General features: G+C 40.5%; 1 protein-coding gene across 1 annotated transcript in view; it reads left to right on the forward strand.

Moving 5' to 3' along the window:
- The window catches only part of SIK2 (salt inducible kinase 2), a 123,082-nt gene that overhangs the window by 94,010 nt on the left and 9,734 nt on the right, over positions 1–19,338 (forward strand). The window contains exons 5-9 of the mRNA XM_072821939.1: positions 3,089–3,213; positions 3,657–3,780; positions 5,142–5,362; positions 6,909–7,061; positions 14,690–14,854. Of these exons, the coding sequence (XP_072678040.1) occupies positions 3,089–3,213; positions 3,657–3,780; positions 5,142–5,362; positions 6,909–7,061; positions 14,690–14,854 (788 nt within the window). The remainder of the gene's footprint in view (positions 1–3,088; positions 3,214–3,656; positions 3,781–5,141; positions 5,363–6,908; positions 7,062–14,689; positions 14,855–19,338) is intronic.

Consider the following 19,338-nt stretch of genomic DNA (forward strand, 5'->3'; position numbering starts at 1 on the left):
ATCTACCTGACTACAAAGTCTCCTTAGTCCATACCTCATATGATTACAAGTGCAATGTTTAAATGCTTTAACAAGATTATAGAAGATATTTGGGGTGCCTGGGTGGCTCAGTCAGTAACCATCTGACTCTTGATCTCCACTCAGGTCTTGATCTCATGGTCGTGAGTTCAAGCCCCATGTCAGACTCCACACTAGGTATAGAACCTACTTTAAAATAATAATAATAATTATTATTATTATAATAATAATACATCTGCATATATGCTACTATAATAGCTTGAGTGAACCTAATTGTCTTTTGGTATTTCTTTTAATGTTGCTACTGGCTCAAGTTTTATTTTCTTCAGTTCCCTACAGGAAACAGAAATAAACATCTGCTTAGTACCACTCTCCTTATAAGTTAACAGATGCTTTCTTTGTCCTAGATATATAAGGCCACAGTTGAGACTGGGCTACCATAGGCACAGCTGTGCTTTCCTAGCTCTTGCTCTCTTCTTGCCTACGAGATGTACCAGTAAGAGAGCCTCAGTAGTAAGGAGGCCAGGCCACCAGGCCCCATCACTCCTCTGAGATGACACTTTCCACCAGAGTCCAGGGAAGGCCAAATTGAAGTAGTTCTATAATGGCTCTTGAGATAGTAAAACTTTACAATGCTATTTGAAGGTATCCTCAACTTACATGAGCTAAAACTCATCCTGTGATTATGGTTAAAGTACAGCAATTATTGGACCTATTTCAGGATCTCCAAATACACATCCTAGAGCTTCTGATGTTTCTTTATGTAAGTGAAATTAACATTTTCCTCTTCAAATGTTATTTGAACATATAGTCCTTGACTCATTTGAGGGTATAGTTTTTCCAGAAAATTAGGAACGTGCATCAATAAGGACATATGGGCTATGATGTCATATGAGTGGTTAGTCATAGAGGTGCACTTGAAAAGACAAGACCTCTCTGACGGTCCTTTTGGAAAGCAGAGTGTAGGACTGAACTGTGGTCCCATTATGGAGGGAGAGGTCCCCATTATCTCCTATTCCTGAGTGCCAGGGTCAGAGCACACTGTTGTTCCCCAGGTCTAGATGGTACCAAGGCTCTTCCCCACATACACCTTCATTTGTCTTCTGAGGCCTCAGGGTACTCTGCACTTTTCTGCCCTTCTTGTATACTTTCTCAGAACCTTTCTCTCTGAAAGGTGGTAGTTGATAGTAACAGCTTCACAGAGGGAGAAGGGAGCTGACACTTGACATCTACTATGCTCCAGGCACTTTACATGTTTTAATCTCATTTAATCCTCATAGTAGCCTGTTTGGGTAGGTGGACTATCACTACATTTATGATATAGAAATTTAGGTTTGGGGAGTTAAATAATCTACTTGAAGCTAGAAAAGTGGGAAAACTGGAAATCTGCTCTAATTCACCCTACCTTAAGGGATTTTACTCTGCCATGAGGCTGTGGTATTGGAGATTGTGACTGTTTTTACTGTCACTACTGCTTGCCAGTTTGTATGTCAGTGAGCGAAGAGAACGCTCCACGTATCATATACTATGTGCTGCATCTCAGATAAACAGAGTATGGGTTTATGTTAACTTACCGATCCTCACAACAACTTGCTGACTACAGATTTATTATTTCAACTTTATAGAGTGGGGAAACCACAGCTTACGGTGACTGATACAAAGTCATACAGCCAGTGAGTCTGGCACTTGCGATTCAATCCAGTCCTCCTAGGACACTTTTTTTTTTTTTTTTTTAAAGACTTATTTATTCTAAAGAGATACCACACAAGTGGATGGGAGGAAGAGGGAGAGAGAGAGAGAGGGAAGAGAGAAGGAGAGAGAATCTCAGGCAGACCCCTCGCTGAGCCCTGAGCCCTGCTCGGGGCCTGATCCCAGGACTCTGAGATCATGACCTGAGCCAAAACCAAGAGTCAGGCGCTCAACCAACTGAACCACCCAGGTGCCCCTTAGGACACCTTTTAAAGCTCACTCTCCATGTAGCACCTTATACTAGCTGGGAGTAGAGCCAGTTTCCATCACTAAGTTCTGTCAGAAGTGTTACAACATAAGACAGTATTCCTATAACTTATAAAATGATAGGAATTTGTTTCCTCATAAGAATATGAGACTATGTGAAGGCTTTGCAAAAGGACACAAACCAACATTTATACCAAACTCGCTGAAATTTGTCTTCTGTAATTTTCATGCATACTGAAGGTATCTGAGTGCAGTGTTTCCAGAGCGCCTACTATATATCAAAGCTGTAGATTCAGTATGTCATAAAAGGAAGACCATTATCTGTTTTGAGGTATAATGCCACTACACTCCATAAATGAGTGGAGTAATACTAGTGATGGGTGGCTTGTGGCTGGTGGGCCAGAGAGCCATGTTAATGAGCTATCCAAATGCAAGTCTGCCTAAATCAGAATATGTAGGCCAACACTTAGAGAATTATTACCTAAGAAAATACTGTACTCAGTTTCCTTAAAAGGTTATATATCTTGCTACTCCAGGTAATGACTGTAAAAACAGCTAGTCACTCAGTTGTGTTTAGGTAGATATCTTAAAATTGTACTCCTTTGTTTCTTTCCTTACAGTCTATAAAAGATAAAGAGCTCTTGGGACACCTGGCTGGCTTAGTTGGTAGAGGATGTGACTCTTGATCTTGGGGTCATGAGTTCAGACCCCATGTTGGGCAGAGAGCTTACTGGAAAAAAATTTTTTTAATTTAAAAAAAAGGATGAAGAGTCTTAATCATGGAGTAATTGAAATTCTAAGCTTTTCAAATTCAAGTTGGTTCTCTATACCAATGGATTTTTCTTTCAGCCTTAAAAATACATGACCTAAAGTCTTTTTCCAATCTCTCACTCATTCTCTTTGAGAAGAAAACTTGATTTATTTATACATTCATTCAACAAATATTTACTGGATACTTGATATTTTCTAGTCCTTGTGCTCAGTGCTAAGGACACAGCACAAGATAGACACCATAGTAGTGCCATTATTGATCAGCATATTGTAAAATTTATTACAAAAAATTCAGTATAGTTGAAAGTATAGACAAAAGTAACATTTATTTCCATCCCAATAGATTTCGGTTTTGGAAATTTCTTTAAAAGTGGTGAACTGCTGGCAACATGGTGTGGCAGCCCCCCTTATGCAGCCCCAGAAGTCTTTGAAGGGCAGCAGTATGAAGGACCACAGCTGGATATTTGGGTATTTCTTTGCTTTGCTGTGTTAAATGCATCTATAATGGTAATGATTGGTACTTTGGCCCATCTTTGAAGCACTTGGTACCTAATACATAGGTAGTAGTTCATACTTTCCCTGTTCACTGGACTGTAATTAGAGTATTTGGAATTAGGTTCTAGGAAAGAACTTCTAGGGACAGATGTTATTCCTTTAATATTGGCAATAATGTAAAGTTAAGTAGTAATCAAAATGATTAAATTCCGATCCTTGAGTATTTATTATAGGATATTTTATTGTACTATTTGGTTTTGGGTTTTTTTTTTTTTTTTTTTCAAATTCTGGGAAAATAGTAAATCCAAACAGGAATTTTTTAGCCACATGATTTTAAGGGCCATAGGGTTGTTTAGGAAAACAAAGAGTGTTTAAAGCCCTCAGTGGAAAAGTGACTGCATCGTTTTCTTCTCTAGAGCATGGGAGTTGTTCTTTACGTCCTTGTCTGTGGAGCTCTGCCTTTTGATGGACCGACTCTTCCAATTTTGAGGCAGAGAGTTTTAGAGGGAAGATTCCGGATTCCATATTTCATGTCAGAAGGTAACAAGCCTGTTTGTCTTATCCTTGTGCTTTACAGAATTTGTGCTCCGAATGAAATGCCTCAGGAAAGGCTTCCCTTGTGCTAAGAGTTTGGATGCCAAACAAAGTGACTGAGTCACTTTAAAAGCTATAGAAATAAGCATCCCCCTCCATGTAGGTGAGAGAAGCTGTAGCCTTCCTACTTGTAACTGAAAACGGAAAGTTTTCCAGGTTAAGAACGCCAAGTCTTCACATGTACTCTGGGTCTCTAAATGTCCCCAGATTATTTTAGACTTAGAGAAGCATTTTGTAGATAGATTCACAACCATTTTACTCTAAGTATGAAATAGATTTTCCCCTATCCTTTGGCGAGAAGTTGCAAAAGTAAATTTTTTAATTGAATTAACGACTGGTGAAGCTGTGGATTAAGATGCATTGCCCTGACCCCTGCCCATATTGGGTTAGCTTGTCACGTACAACCAGCTGGCTTGTTGCTCAGCTACATTTACTCCTTGGGTTTTTCCTTAACTCTTTCAATCCTAGTGATGGTAGTAATAAAGCTCTAGTAGTTAGGAGCATAGACCTTGGAGCGAGGCTGCCTGGTTTAACCCTGAGTCCACCACCTCCTGGCGGTCTGACCTGGACGAGTTCTGTCACCTCTCTGTGTGTCCATGCCTTGGTCTACAAAATGGAATTAACAGTGGTTCCTGGAAAGAGCGCTGTGAAGATTGATGGATGTCATCTGTGTAAGGCACCATGCATGGTGCCCAGCACATAGCAGAGGTTTCTGAGGCTAGACTGTGCAAGGTGGTAGAGAACATGGAGCAGCTCCAAGAGTAAGTGGGTGCCCAAGTCACAGCAGCGCAGTTTTTGTAACATAACCAGAAGTAACTAGTGCTTCCTGTGTGTGTTTCCAGCTGCACTGATGAGGGAAGAGCAGCCATCCACTGGAGAGCTCTTGCCTCACTCATGCAGCCTTCATTATATCAGCCTCAGAAGTGACTGAGGATCCAGTTATGTGCTCGTTCTAGGGAGAAGGCTTGCTTTTGTCTTCACCAGAATCTAAGTCTTTGTCTAGATCTTTTCATTGAGAAATTCAATAGAAGTTTCATTTAGCACAAAATTGGGCAGATCTGCACCCTCCTGATTTTCTTAAGTATTCATTCACAATGATGGTTACTTTTGTGTCAACATTCACCATGTGAATCTGACAAATACAACTGGCTTTCATGTGTTCATTTATTCATCTGACCTTCTGCTTTCCAGTGGGCACTGTGGAGGATACAAAGATCAGTGTCATTGTGCAAAGTCACATGAGTCAAGCCAGTACCCTGAAGTGCAAGGTGATTTACATGACTTTTGTAACATTGTGTTTTCCGTAGATTGTGAGCACCTTATTCGAAGGATGTTGGTCCTAGATCCGTCCAAACGGCTAACTATAGCTCAAATCAAGGAGCATAAATGGATGCTCATAGAAGTTCCTGTACAGAGACCTGTTCTCTATCCACAAGGGCAAGAAAACGAGCCATCCATTGGGGAATTTAATGAACAGGTTCTGCGATTGATGCACAGCCTTGGAATAGATCAGCAAAAAACCATTGAGGTAAGGTGATCAGAGATTTGACTGAAGATATTTTAGGATTCTTTTGTGCTTAGTAACTTGAAAGTTTGTGCTCATACCCATCATCCTGGGTCTTTCAGCATGGCCACCCCCCAGCACCCACTGTTCAGTTTTCCCTGGGGATTATAGTCACATCTATTCCATGTTTGCTTTTTTTATTCAGTATATAAATTCCCCCCTTTGCCCCATCTGCCAAAAAATTTAAGAGGTGGAGTTTATATAGGATTGGGAAAAGACAAAGATGGAAACTTAAATACAAAGTAGAAAATTTCTTCTAGGATGAGGCATGAAGTTTTATGCAGGTCATAAGCTAGTTGGTATGGAATATAAATGTACAGCTAGGGAATGAGGCCAAGGGCTGAACAGGAAACAAGAAGAGCAGGCACCGGGTTTAGGAAAGCCATTGCAGTTTAGGCTCTGAGCTGGGGAAGCTGAGAAGGCAGAAACAGGTGGATTCCAGATTTGGCAGTACTCTGGGTCATAGACCTGAGGGGGCCATAAGCCTGGAAAATTCCTCCTCAGTTTTCTCTCTCTCCCTTAGTAGTTAGCATATTCATAGGAGAAACACATTTTCATTACCTCCACCACAGTAAAAAGCATACAGTGCTCTTATAGAGGAAGTATATCAAAAAAGAATACAAAATGACTCTTGTGAACTTAAAAGTGCTCCAGACCATGCTGCCAAGAGTGAATCCAGACCAGCTCTCTTGCTCTGCTCGTCACGCACTCAGTGGTGTGTTTCTGTTCTCAGCCACGAAGCAGATCTAGAACGGCAGCTGTGAGGGCAGCCCAACAGGCCTGTGATTTCTGCCACCAGGGTTCTGCATCTAAGCTGCCCTGCACAGCACCATGCAGATGGTCAGGTGGAATTAGAAGCCGGAGAGCAGTTGTTTCCCCATTTTGCTAGAGTCCTGGAAAAGCTGGCCAGTGAGGGATGTGAAAAATTGGGAAGCAACTTTATTTTCAAGGCTTCACGAGGGTGGGACTGCAAAAACAAGAGGAAAAAATTACCTAAGAACGGAGACTCAGTGTCTCTCGATCCAGCCTCCAAATGTTACTCTCCAGCCCAAAATAATCACCAGAAATTTCCCCAAAGACTTTAATCATTCATTTCAGAGTTTGCAGTAGTTTGGACTTGTGTTGAAGTTATGGAATTCAAGCCCCTGGGCCAGGTTGTAACCGACCTGACACTGCAGTCACAGCAAGGAGATGGGACCATGTGACAGCACTGGGGACTTGCTACATGAGACAACGGTGGCATTTTCTCTGAATGCAGAAAAACAAGTGGGGCCTGTTCATGTGAAAGGGCCAGTCGCTTACAGGCATCGCCCTTTATGTAATCAGTACTGGAGACTCGGAACTGTCTGTCTTTCATTCGGAATTCTGGAACAGCTTTCATTTTAGATGCACTTTGTTCGTTGCTCTACCTTTAAGAACACAGGATTTCTTCCCTCCTTTTCCAGAAAGATGTAGATCATTGGACTGGTTTTTATGCTTCTCTGCCCTTAGCACTTGTTTTCTCTTTCAGTCTTTGCAGAACAAGAGCTATAACCACTTTGCTGCCATTTATTACTTGTTGGTGGAGCGCCTGAAATCACATCGGAGCAGTTTTCCTGTGGAGCAGAGACTCGATGCCCGCCAGCGGCGGCCTAGCACCGTGGCTGAACAAACAGTTGCCAAGGTAACGCCACATTAGCCAGTGGTCTTATCTTGCAGGTGCCTGTTCACATGTTTGACACATTTTTCACCTTGTAGTGTAACAAAGGGTTGTACTCATCCTTGGTTGATCTCATCCTTGACATTCAGCTCTTCTATAAAGTTTCTGCCCCTCACTTCCTATATTCTATGATGTATCTTAGCATCTTCCTATTTCTAAGGATTAATTTTATTTCAAGCAGGTTTTTTTCTTTAAGAGGCTTCTCATTTTTTAATCATTGACTTATGGTGAGAATGTCACTAGACTATACATTCGATTCCATTTAACAGCTTCTTATTGCAGATTTACCATGTGCAAGCTTCTATTATTTGGCACGATAGAGCATAGGATATATAAAACCTGGGCATGGCCCTCAGAGACATGACAGTATAAAAGCAAAGTAAGACATCATCATAAATAACCATCACTCAAAAGAAAGAGAAATCCAGGAAAAGAACCAAGGGCACAGGCAGAGGGACACATCTGCCTGGGAAAGGCTTAATGGAAGAGTGGGCATTTGTGATAGATCTCAGACCTGTAAGGATGTGTAGGCCTTTGCCAGGGAGAGGCAGTAGTTGAAGGTACTGCATGTAGATAGCAGAGGCGCTCACATATGCCAGTGTAGGGAACTGAACAGAAGCACAGAGGGAAGTGAAAAAGTTGGGGTGGTAAGTTGAAACCATGATGGAAGGGCTTCGAATGCCAAGGGAAAGAATTTACTTAAAAATCAGGGAATAATGAGGAATGACTGGAGGTATAAGCAGAAGAGTGATAAAATCATATTAGCTTTCAGCTAATTCATCTGAGACATAAGGAAGGGTAGATTGACCAGGGAAGAGAACTTTGGGGAGAGCAGGGAGGAGTTGAAAAATACTGAACACTTGAACTAAAACAGTGCTGGTAGGAGCAGAATGGAGGGGATGAGTACAGGACCATCTTAGGTGGACTCTGGATGGACTCAGCAGTGGTTAAAGCAGGCACTCTGAAGCAAACCCCAGATTCTGCCCTTTTCCTGCTACCTTGCCTTCAAAAAGTTACTTAAGGTCTTTCTGTGCCTCAGTTTCCCAAACTACAGAATGGGGAATATTATAGAATTTTCTGATGTTTGAATTAGTTGATAATTGTGCAGCACTTAGAACATGCTTTATAAATGTTGATTATATAAAGTAATAAGTAAATCTTGGGGAGGAAGGGACAGCAGTGACTTGGAGATGACTCTGTTCTCTAGCTTGAGGCTGGGAGAATAAGTATGGCACTGACTTGGTTGCTTGAAACGAAGAATAGATCTGGATCCCAGCACAGAGGCTAAGGCTAAAGAGAGTTGAGAAATCATCTGTATAGAGGTTGCGAAGAAGCTTGGTTCATTCATACCATCTATTAGGATTTCCATCTTCTTCGGTGAGTGCTTACTTTGTTCAAAGGGCAAGTAAGAGCAGAAGAGTTCTAACTTTGTATTTCTTATTCGGCAGTTTTACAGAATTTATAGGATTTAACAGAATTTTGCATTGGCTTCTACAAAATATGTGGAGGCGGGGACCAAAAAAAATAACATCTTCTTGATTTTAGTAGGCAAATGGTATACACTGTTAGACACATTTTAATATATAAAATATTGTGACTATTGATACTAATGTGAGTAATACATGGATAAATTTCCAGATATTTGGATTAGAGTAACTCTGAGCAGTTGGAATCCTTCAAAGTTTCCAAGTTGAATGACACTGCTTTCAAGAGAGGAAGGGGATAAAATGAGAATTCCTAAATTGGGGTAGTAAAAATGAGATATAGTGGTGTATCCTTCCCTCCCAAGTCTCTTTATTCTTCTTCACAGTACATAAACGAAGGCATGGGGTTACGTAAATGATCGACACTGGAAACATGCGAATTATTATTGCACATGATTGCTTTTCTTATCTAAGCTTGAAGCAGATTCCCTAAGAGAGCTCAAATTATGTTTAATTTGGCTGAGAGTTCAGATGTATAACATGGCTTCTTATGTTTGGTAATGTTTTTTATTACCAAGCACCACATGAATTCATTTTACACATTGGCCCAAGTTGTCATAGAAAGCTACAGACCAGGACTGAAAAATGTATCTAATTCAAGTAGAAGTCTTCAGTGTTCCCTCACAGACTTGGGCGTTCTGGATGCTAAGCAACAGGCACCAGAGCTGAAGAAGATGCTCCCTTGCCTATGAGATTTCACATTCTCATGTTTTGTTGAACTTGTTAAAAAATAGATTTCTCTGCACTTAAGGTTTTAGTAGAGCTTTAATCCTTTGTTCTACTCTTGGTTTAAAGAAGTGGCAAATCACTTCTTAGTTGGCATAGCAATAGGAAATTGGGGAAGCAACATGATCCCATGCAAAGATCACACGAGCTATGGAATGAATCACACAGACCTTAGGTTCCATACCAAGCTGAGTGACCCGGCAAGTCAGCCTCTCTGAGCTTCAGTGTCCTTAAATATAAAACAGGAATAGCAATACATACTTCATGAGTTTGCTACAAAGATAAAACTAAGTAACTTATACCAGCAGCTCAGTTCAGCAGATAGAGCACTTCTGTGCCAGGCCCTGTGGCTTTAGAGGTACGAAATAGTCCCTGCCCCTAAAGAACTTCTGGTATAGTTATAAAGTATCCATTTAGAAAACAATAAGAGTCCTATCTCAGAATGATTTAGAGTATTTATATTTGCTATATACTATGCAAGAAATGTTACATCTAGTTGACTACAGACAACTGTTTAGAAGAAATACGTGTCATGCCTTCTCTCGTGAATCCTACTAGTCCTTCCATTCCAAGTTTCTATCAACTGTAAGTAGACAGGAGTGAAACACTCATCCAGTTTCTTCTTTAATCACTGATTAAAGTTGCCCTCCACAGCTGTAAGGAAAAGCATCATACAGTTGGCCCCAGGGTAGCACAGACTGCAGAGGCTTAAACCACAAAAGGTTATTTTCTCACAGTTCTGGAGGCTGGAAGGCCAAGGTGCCAGCAGGATTGACTTCTGGTGAGAACTCTCAGCTGCCTGCTCAGTGTCCCCTCCCACAGCTTTTCCTCTGCATGTACAGAGAGAGAGAGATCTCTGGTGTCCTACCCACATCTTAGAGGGACACTAGTCCTGTCAGATTGGGAGCCCACACCCTTAGGACCTCATCTAGCCTTAATTACCTCCTTAAAGGCTCTCTATCCAGATACAGTTGTACTGGGGGTTAGGGCTTTAACATACAGAGAGGCGGCAAGGGGACATACAATTCTGTTCATAACCAGCATATTCCTGTTGGAGCAGTAAAGATTTTCCCATAGGAGAAAACACTATTTTTGTTTTAATGGTTATTCTGAAAAGCACAAATTCCGAAGAAGAGATTTGAGATAATAAATATATGATCTAAAAAGTCATTACAAGCTGGCTCAGTCAGTTAAGCGTCTGCCATTGGCTCAGGTTATGATCTCAGGGTCCTGGGACCAAGTCCTGAATTAGGCTCCCAGCTCAGCAGGGAGTCTGCTTCTCCCCTCCTACACACACACTCCTCTGGTGCCTCTCACTCTCTCCCTCTCTCTCTCTCTCTCAAATAAATAAAATATTTTTAAAAAATAAAAAGTCATTACAATTAATTGGATATGAGCATCGTCTTTTGCCACTCTTGAAGAAACTGGGTAATGTCCACTTCCTTGGGATAGTAATCATCCATCTGCGTATTATAATAACATATTCTTTAGGCATGCCATTTGAATATTTTCACCCTACCTGAAAGACTTCTTTAATCCCTTCAGTGATTGTAAGAATCCTAAGAAGCAGACCCTTAAACCTACTATCCTATTTCCTATGAACTGGTTGTCACAATAAAATGTGACCACCTCCTCTCTCCATACCAAGTTCACAGTGAGTTGTTGCTGTAGTCCAGGTTGGACGTGAAATTTGTCAGGGAAAATGTGTTACGCTTGGTCTGGCATAGCATGATCCTGCCATTTAAGAAGTCACAGCTAATAAGAGGCAGAGACTGAAAAGAAACAGCACACCCTAGTTATCATGTTAGTATCTCATTTCCAGTGCAGTATCTTTATTTTTTTAATAATAAATTTATTTTTTATTGGTGTTCAATTTGCCAACATACAGAATAACACCCAGTGCTCATCCCATCAAGTGCCCCCCCTCAGTGCCCGTCACCCAGTCACCCCTACCCCCCGCCCTCCTCCCCTTCCACCACCCCTAGTTCGTTTCCCAGAGTTAGGAGTCTTTATGTTCTGTCTCCCTTTCTGATATTTCCTACCCATTTCTTCTCCCTTCCCTTATATTCCCTTTCACTATTATTTATATTCCCCAAATGAATGAGAACATATAATGTTTGTTCTTCTCCACTTGACTTATTTCACTCAGCATAATACCCTCCAGTTCCATCCACATCGAAGCAAATGGTGGGTATTTGTCATTTCTAATGGCTGAGTAGTATTCCATTGTATACATCAACCACATCTTCTTTATCCATTCATCTTTCGATGGACACCGAGGCTCCTGCCACAGTTTGGCTATTGTGGACATTGCTGCTAGAAACATCGGGGTGCAGGTGGCGTTTCATTGCATCTGTATCTTTGGGGTAAATCCCCAACAGTGCAATTGCTGGGTCGTAGGGCAGGTCTATTTTTAACTCTTTGAGGAACCTCCACACAGTTTTCCAGAGTGGCTGCACCATTTCACATTCCCACCAACAGTGCAAGAGGGTTCCCCTTTCTCCACATCCTCTCCAACCTTTGTGGTTTCCTGCCTTATTAATTTGCCCCATTCTCACTGGTGTGAGGTGGTATCTCATTGTGGTTTTGATTTGTATTTCCCTGATGGCAAGTGATACAGAGCATTTTCTCGTGTGTGTGTTGGCCATGTCTATGTCTTCCTCTGTGAGATTTCTCTTCATGTCTTTTGCCCATTTCATGATGAGATTGTTTGTTTCTTTGGTGTTGAGTTTAATAAGTTCTTTATAGATCTTGGAAACAAGCCCTTTATCTGATACGTCATTAGTGCAATATCTTTAAATAATGCTTTGCCCTAATAAATTATTTCCTACATAAGGAGCAGCCTTATAAATTTAGGAACCAGAAATTAAAGTTCAGCTTTATCCTTTGATTGAAAAGTTGATGATAAGGGTAAGAAGAATGCATGAAATATATTTTATTAGGAAGTTTACATTTTACATTATGACATGAGGACTTAAAAATTAATTTAAATGACTAACGCTTGAAAGAAAGAAAAAGTTGTTTAGCTTAAAAAATATAAGCATGAGGAATGATAAGCTATTTGTTGAATAAGCTATTTGTAAGAAAAGCTGTTGGGCAGCCCCAGTGGCTTAGCGGTTTAGCGCCGCCTTCAGCTCAGGTTGTGATCCTGGAGACCCGGGATCGAGTCCCACGTCTAGCTCCCTGCATGGAGCCTGCTTCTCCCTCTGCCTGTGTTTCTGCCTCTCTCTCTCTCTGTCTCTCATGAATAATTTTTTTTTAAAAAATCTAAAAAAAAAAGAAAAGAAAAGGAAAACTGTTTATCTTGCTCAGGATCATTCACAATGTACTTATTTTTCTTTTGTTTTTGCCATCCACATAATGCCAACACTTGGCTATTGCTACTTTATTCATTATCTCACGCAGCATATCTAATGATGTTAATGTTGGAACGTACCAAACATAAAGTATATTTCTAAATATGTTCAAAGTATATTCAAATATACCCATCGTTGAAAACCATCAACCTAAAATTTTAATGAAGAACCATTAGATAATATCTGAGAACAGAACTATACATTTGCAGACTGATCCCTGTATTGAATCCGTGTGATCTTTTCATGACTTCAGAAGGAAGAAGGGCAGAATTAACGTTAGTGAGTGAAGGACCTTACATGTTACCTTTTACAGTCATGACTTCACTGTGAAATAGACATTGTAACCTTCTCTAGGTAAAGAAAAGAGGATTCAGAGAAGGTAGATGCCCTGATTAAGTTCACACCGTCTGTGAGGGAGGGAGCCAGGAATCACACCTAGGTCTCTAAAGGAGAGAAGCTAAAAATCATACCAATATTGTTCCTTTTTGTTTGTTTGAATTTAAAACTCACCACCATTCTCTGTCCCTTCAAGTGAGTATAACAGAGAAAAAATAAGCCATTCCTTGCCTTTTAGACATTAGTATGTTCCCTCAGATGTTTGGCAGCATCTGTTATGTTCAAAAGGCATCTAATAAATTATACTGCCAGTTTTGAAGAGATGGAAGGAGGGAAGGATTATTCAGTAGTTTCATCTTTAAGGTTAATCCTTGCCCCCCAAAAGTGTCAAGTCCTTGTCAGTTGTCCTAAAGAAAGACTCTCTGTTATATGATTTTTTTTATTATATTTTTAAAAATTTACTTATTTGAGAGAGAGAGAGAACAGGAGTGGAAGGAGGGGCAGAGGCAGAGGGGACGCAGACTCTCCACTGACTGCACAGCCTGACTTGGGGCTCGATCCCAGGACCCGGAGATCATGACCTGAGCCGAAACCGAGTCAGATGCTCAACCAACTGAGCCACCAAGGTGCCCCTATATGATCTTTTAAAAGAAGAGTTTGTAATGCTTATTTACTTAGCATTCTTAAAAACGAGACATGAAAATGGGCTAAAAACCATCTGGAGCTTTCTACAGTAGGTTGACTTAAGAAACACAAGTTGCTCAGCAGTAAGCATCTCTCTTTCTGCTGGGCCAACAGGCTGGGTTCAGGCTCAACACCTCTTTGGAAGGAAGACACCCCGTCACCTCCAAGTAGCTACTGCTTCTCTTGTCTTCCTCTGCACACATACCCTTGTCAAGAAGTACACACCATCTCACCCCACCAGAAGAACAAAGTGCAGTGCACTTTGTGTTCTGGGTAGGAGTGTGTGTGTCTCTGTGTGTGTGTGTGTGTGTGTGTGTGTGTGTGTGTGTCTATGTCTGTGTACCCCCTGGTTCAGTTCTGAGCTCCTAGATACAGGAACTTTTCTATTCCTTGTATCTTTCCATGGTGATATAGACAATATATGTTGAATTAAAAACCAAAGCATTGAGTGAAATAAGTCAATCGGAAAAGGGGACAAACATGATCTCATTCATTTGGGGAATATAAAAATTAGTGAAAGGGAATAAAGGGAAAGGAGAGAAAATTAGTGAAAATATCAGTGAGGGTGACAAAACATGAGAGACACCTAACTGGGAAATGAACAAGGGGTAGTGGAAGGGGAGGTGGGCGGGGGGTTGGGGTGACTGGGTGATGGGCACTGAGGGGGCATTGGCGGGATGAGCACTGGGTGTTATGCTAAATGTTGGCAAATTGAACTCCAATAGAAAAATTAAAAATAAAATTAAAAATTAAAAAAACCAGAGCATTCTTACAAAGAGAGACCAGCTTTCTTGTCTGTGACAGGCACCTCACTGTGGAATAGGAATGAGACAGACACTGCTTCACATCAGTACCTGTACCATATACATATTTTGTCACATTTTTTCTGGGTTCCAACAACTATTTATTCTTTAATTGTACCAGAACAAGTTATTTTATTCCAACAATTTTGAGTATTTGCATAGAAAGTATTAATGTTCTCAAATTGTTCTTGCCGTATTTTCAGGCTCAAACTGTGGGGCTCCCCGTGACCATGCATTCACCGAACGTGCGGCTGATGCGATCTGCCCTCCTCCCACAGGCGTCCAATATGGAGGCCTTTTCATTCCCGGCATCCGGCTGCCAGGCAGAAGCAGCATTTATGGAAGAAGAGTGTGTCGACACACCAAAGGTACGGACATGTTTGAAAGACTGTGAGCTGCAGGTTGGCTGGGCCTTCACTTTGGTCCACATGTGTTGTACTTCGGCTTTGCTGACCTTTGTCATTTCCTCAAGTCACTCAGAAGTGTTGTTTTTGTGCAGAAGACTTGAAAAAAAATATCCGGGCTACATTTGGCTCTCATCGTCATCTTATCATAATGGCTGTCGTGTGACTTGTCAGACCTTATACATACTTTACAGAATTTTTCTTTCCCCTCCCTTAACCAGTTCCTTCCCTCTTCATGTTTCTAGATCCCTCATAGGTGTGGGATTACAAAAAAATTGTAATTCTGAAAACAGAAATCTAATTTTTGTCCTGAGTCGGGCTTTGTTATTATTGCCTCTTTTCTGCACATGTGCTGCAGATAAAAAGTGACAGGCCATCTTTTTTTGTTCAGTGGGGTTCTTTGTCCAGTTTGAGTATACATAAAGGAGATTATTTTTGTATACTGCATGAAGTTGGCTTTTAATACATAGAAGATGACAGCTTCTCATTTAAGGGATACTTATTAACTTCTAATCCATGTTTTATATACTTAGCATCAAGTGGTGTCCAGAAGCTTGTATTAATGGGCAGACTTTAGAATGTGTTCAGGATAGATTCCATTCTTCACTAGCTGTGTGAACTTGGGCAAGGTGACTGCTTTGAACCGCCGTGTTCTGTAAAATAATAACACCCAATTCTGTGATACTCTTGGGAGGATTAATTGAGATAATGTGTGTGAGGTTCTGGACATACTGTAAACACTCATTATTGGTTTCCTGTCTTTTTAGCTGCTTTGGGTAATAAAAGTATAACTCAGACATGAATTCTGCCTCCAGATTTATAGTTTACCAGAGGAGACATGATGAGTAACTAAAGACAATGTGCCAGGTGTTGGATAAACTGATAAGATATAATCAGTCCCTTAAAGAGATATAAATCAAAGTGCTACAAGTCTGGATAGAGGCAGGGGAAGTTGCTTTTAGCTGATTTCATCAGGAAAGTCTAGGTTACCTGTCAGAGCTGGGGATTGAGAGGTGGGCAAAATAGGGGTGGATAACATCTTGGTGGAGGGGAAAGCCTGAGCAAGCAAACACCAGGGAAGCTTAGGTCCACCTTCCTAAGAACAATAACTCAGTGTGTGTATGCGGGAAAGGGCAGATGAAGGGAAGTCGTATGAAGTAAAGATGAGAAGCTTGGCTTTGAATGGCAAGTCCAAGAATACAGGCTTTTTCTCTGGGCTCTGGTCCTCAACAAAAGAGTGTATTCCAGTATCATCAAAAGAGGGTTTCACAGGAACTTCAGTGAAGAAATAAGTGAAGGAAGTGAAAGGTTTTGATCAAGGAAGCCCTCAAATCCACATTGTGCTTCAGAAATTATCCGGGAAGGTGGGGATAGGGATGGCGTAAGCTTAGAGCATGTGGAGAGCTGATTCAGAGGTTAGGTAATGTGTTTGGCTAAACTGTAGTCAAGGCAGCTTGAGGCCAGGCTGCACAAGCAGGTGTTGGGCTGAGGTGCTGACGGCGAAGAGTTAATGTCCATGTCCCTGAGGACATGGCCACTTCCTGTGGACAGTCTGTTTTTCTCTGCCTGTGGTTGCCTATAGGATGTTTAGTAACCTCATCTACTTCAACATTCTCACCTAGAAATTTAGCTATAAATTGGAACAACATAATTCATTTATTTTTAAGATCTGATTCCCTTGAAACAATTAAAATGCATTCTGCTAAAAGCTTATCTGTGAGGGCATCAGGCCTGAAACACAGATTGGGCACTGTCTGCTGTATTATATAGGGCAAACTATTTTTAAAGCTTGTGATTGTTACCGTAACTAGGAAACAGACAGGAAATGAATGATTTTATGAAAGATAAAGACAGTGGCTAGATGGTGTATTTGCATTTGTAGGAAGAGCAGTGCCATGCTGGAACTGGCCACCCACAATGGTTGTGCCATCCTGGCACTCAGCCAGGCCATAGACCTCCACTCATCCTACTTGTGGACCATTGCATTTATGTCAGGAAGAATGCTTGTCCCTCTTCCCTCCCTAGTACCTCCTTTTGGAGATCAGTCAGTAAATGCACATGCACAGAGCTATCAGAGCTCCCGCCCTGTTGTTCATACTGCTTCACACGCATTTACTAGGATACCTACTTTTTGTCTTCTAAAAGATGCTTCATAAATGAATGTGTTGTTTGTCCATTTCTACTCCCAGTTGTTGGCAGGTATTGTCCATCACAGAAATTTTACCTCTCCTTTTCTACCAGAAGTCTCAAAACTATCAGTAAAATCCCTTAGGGAGTCTGCATTGAAACACTGGTTTGGGGTTCCTCTAAAAACTACCTTCTTTCTGAGACAGTCACCCAACTCTGAGCAGTAACTGAGACCACCAGGTGACAGAGAGACCATGTGGAGGGGAAGGTGTACAAACACTAAAGGGGCAATCTTTCTCTTTTAAGGGTTTCTTTGAGAATAATCAGTTTCTTTCCAGTTTTATTGAGAAATAACTGACATCACTGTATGTAAGTTTAAGGTGTACAGTATGATGATTTGATTTACATATATCATGAATTTACCACAGTTAAGTTCAGCTAACATCCATCTTCTCATATAGATCCAATAAAAAGAAGAGAGAAAAAAAAAGTAAAAAAAAAAATATCCTTCTAAAAAAAATTATCCTTCTGATGAGAACTCTTAGGATATATTCTCTCAAAACTTCTCTTAAAGTAGCAGTATTGGCTGTAGTCATCGTTGTACATCCCATCTCTGGTAGTTATTTATCACTGGAAGTTTGTGCCTTTTGATTACCTTCCTCCAATTTCCCTTCCCCCCGCCCTCTGCCTGTGGTGACCACAAGTCTGGTCTCTGTTTCTATGAGCATGGTTTTGTTCTTCTGGTTTTTCCAATTCCACATCTAAGTGAGATCACACAGTCTTGGCTGCTGTGACTTATTTCATTTACCATAATGCCTTCAAGATCCTTCTATGTGTTGGAAATGGTAGGAAGTCCTTGGTTTTTCGTGGCTGAATAATATTCCATTATGTACATATAGCACAACTTCTTTATCCATTCATCTATTTGGACACTTGGCTTGTTTCCACATCTTGGCTGTGATGAATAATGCTGTTAACATAGCAGTGCAGATACCTTTCTGAGCTAGTGTTTTCATTTCCTTTGGATGTAGGAATAATGAGTTTTGTGTACACACACACACACACACACACACATACGTTTAGTCACTTTTAACATTGTATTAGAAATTATAATGAAAGGATTTTCCAGGCTCCTTCATAGCTGGATAGCTAACCTGTGCAAATGAAAGTGTGCCAGGTATGTTTCCTCTTAAATAAGAGTAGGTCTGAGAAGAATATACTTCTGAGGCTTTATAAATGAGAGACAATTAACACTTTTGAATTTGAATTTTTAATTTATAATTGAAAAAATAAAACCAATCAGAATCATACATGGAAAATTCAGAGAATTTCCATAATTCCATAATCCCACTACCCAAAGATAGGTATATTTTGGCATGTTTCCTAAGAGTAGAGTATAGGTGAGTCGGTAAGTAAGTATAGGGTGGCTCAGTCAGTAGGTAGACTTATTAAAACAAAATTGTATTTTATTATATGTAATTTTGTTTTGACTAAATATAACATCAGGAGTATTTTTCCCCACCATGAAATCTGAAAGCTTAAGTTAACAACAGTCTAATAATATACTGTATTTATTTAATGGCTATTTTTGGACATCAGGTACTTTAATTTTTTTTGCATCCTTAAATGTGCTTCAAGTGAATGTCCTTGTGTCTAAATCTTTGACTAATACCTCTGATTAATTCCTTAGGATAAATTTCTAGAACTGGGATTATCCAGTTCTTTTTCACCTGGTTATTTGTTTAATTCTCAGTGATTAAAAAAAAAAAAGTTTTAGAAGAAAATGGTATAGTTTTATTCTCCCACCTTTAAAATTTTTAGTTATAAAACATCATCTTTGGTCAGGAAATAATAAGAGATATGGTATTTTAGTTAATCCTTCCTAAAAACCACTTTACACATGAGAGAAATTGAGCTTTATGGAAGTTGAACAACTTGCTGCTGAGTGGTGGAACTAAGGTTTGAGCCAGCACCTCCTCTGCACATGCCCAACTTGCCAGGCAGTGAGGATACAAATGAAATAAGACATATTGTCCGAGTTCACTGGCTAATACTGCACATTGATATGTTGCCCATCTGCACTGTTGCCATAACAAAACACCCAGGCTGGAGGTTAAGCAACAGAAGTGTATTTTCTCACAGTTCTGGAGGCTAGAAGTTGAAGATGAAGGTTCTGACCACTTTTATTTCTGGTGAGGACACTCTTCCTGGCTTTAGAGGACCATTGTCTCTCTCTGTCCTCCTATGGCCTTGCCTCTGTGCTCCCTTGGGAAGGGAGAGCGTGTGAGCAGGAGCACACACGTACAAGCTTTCTGGTATCT

The sequence above is a fragment of the Canis lupus genome, chromosome 3 (genome assembly GCF_048164855.1).
Source record: "Canis lupus baileyi chromosome 3, mCanLup2.hap1, whole genome shotgun sequence".
NCBI classification, from domain to species: Eukaryota; Metazoa; Chordata; class Mammalia; order Carnivora; family Canidae; genus Canis; species Canis lupus.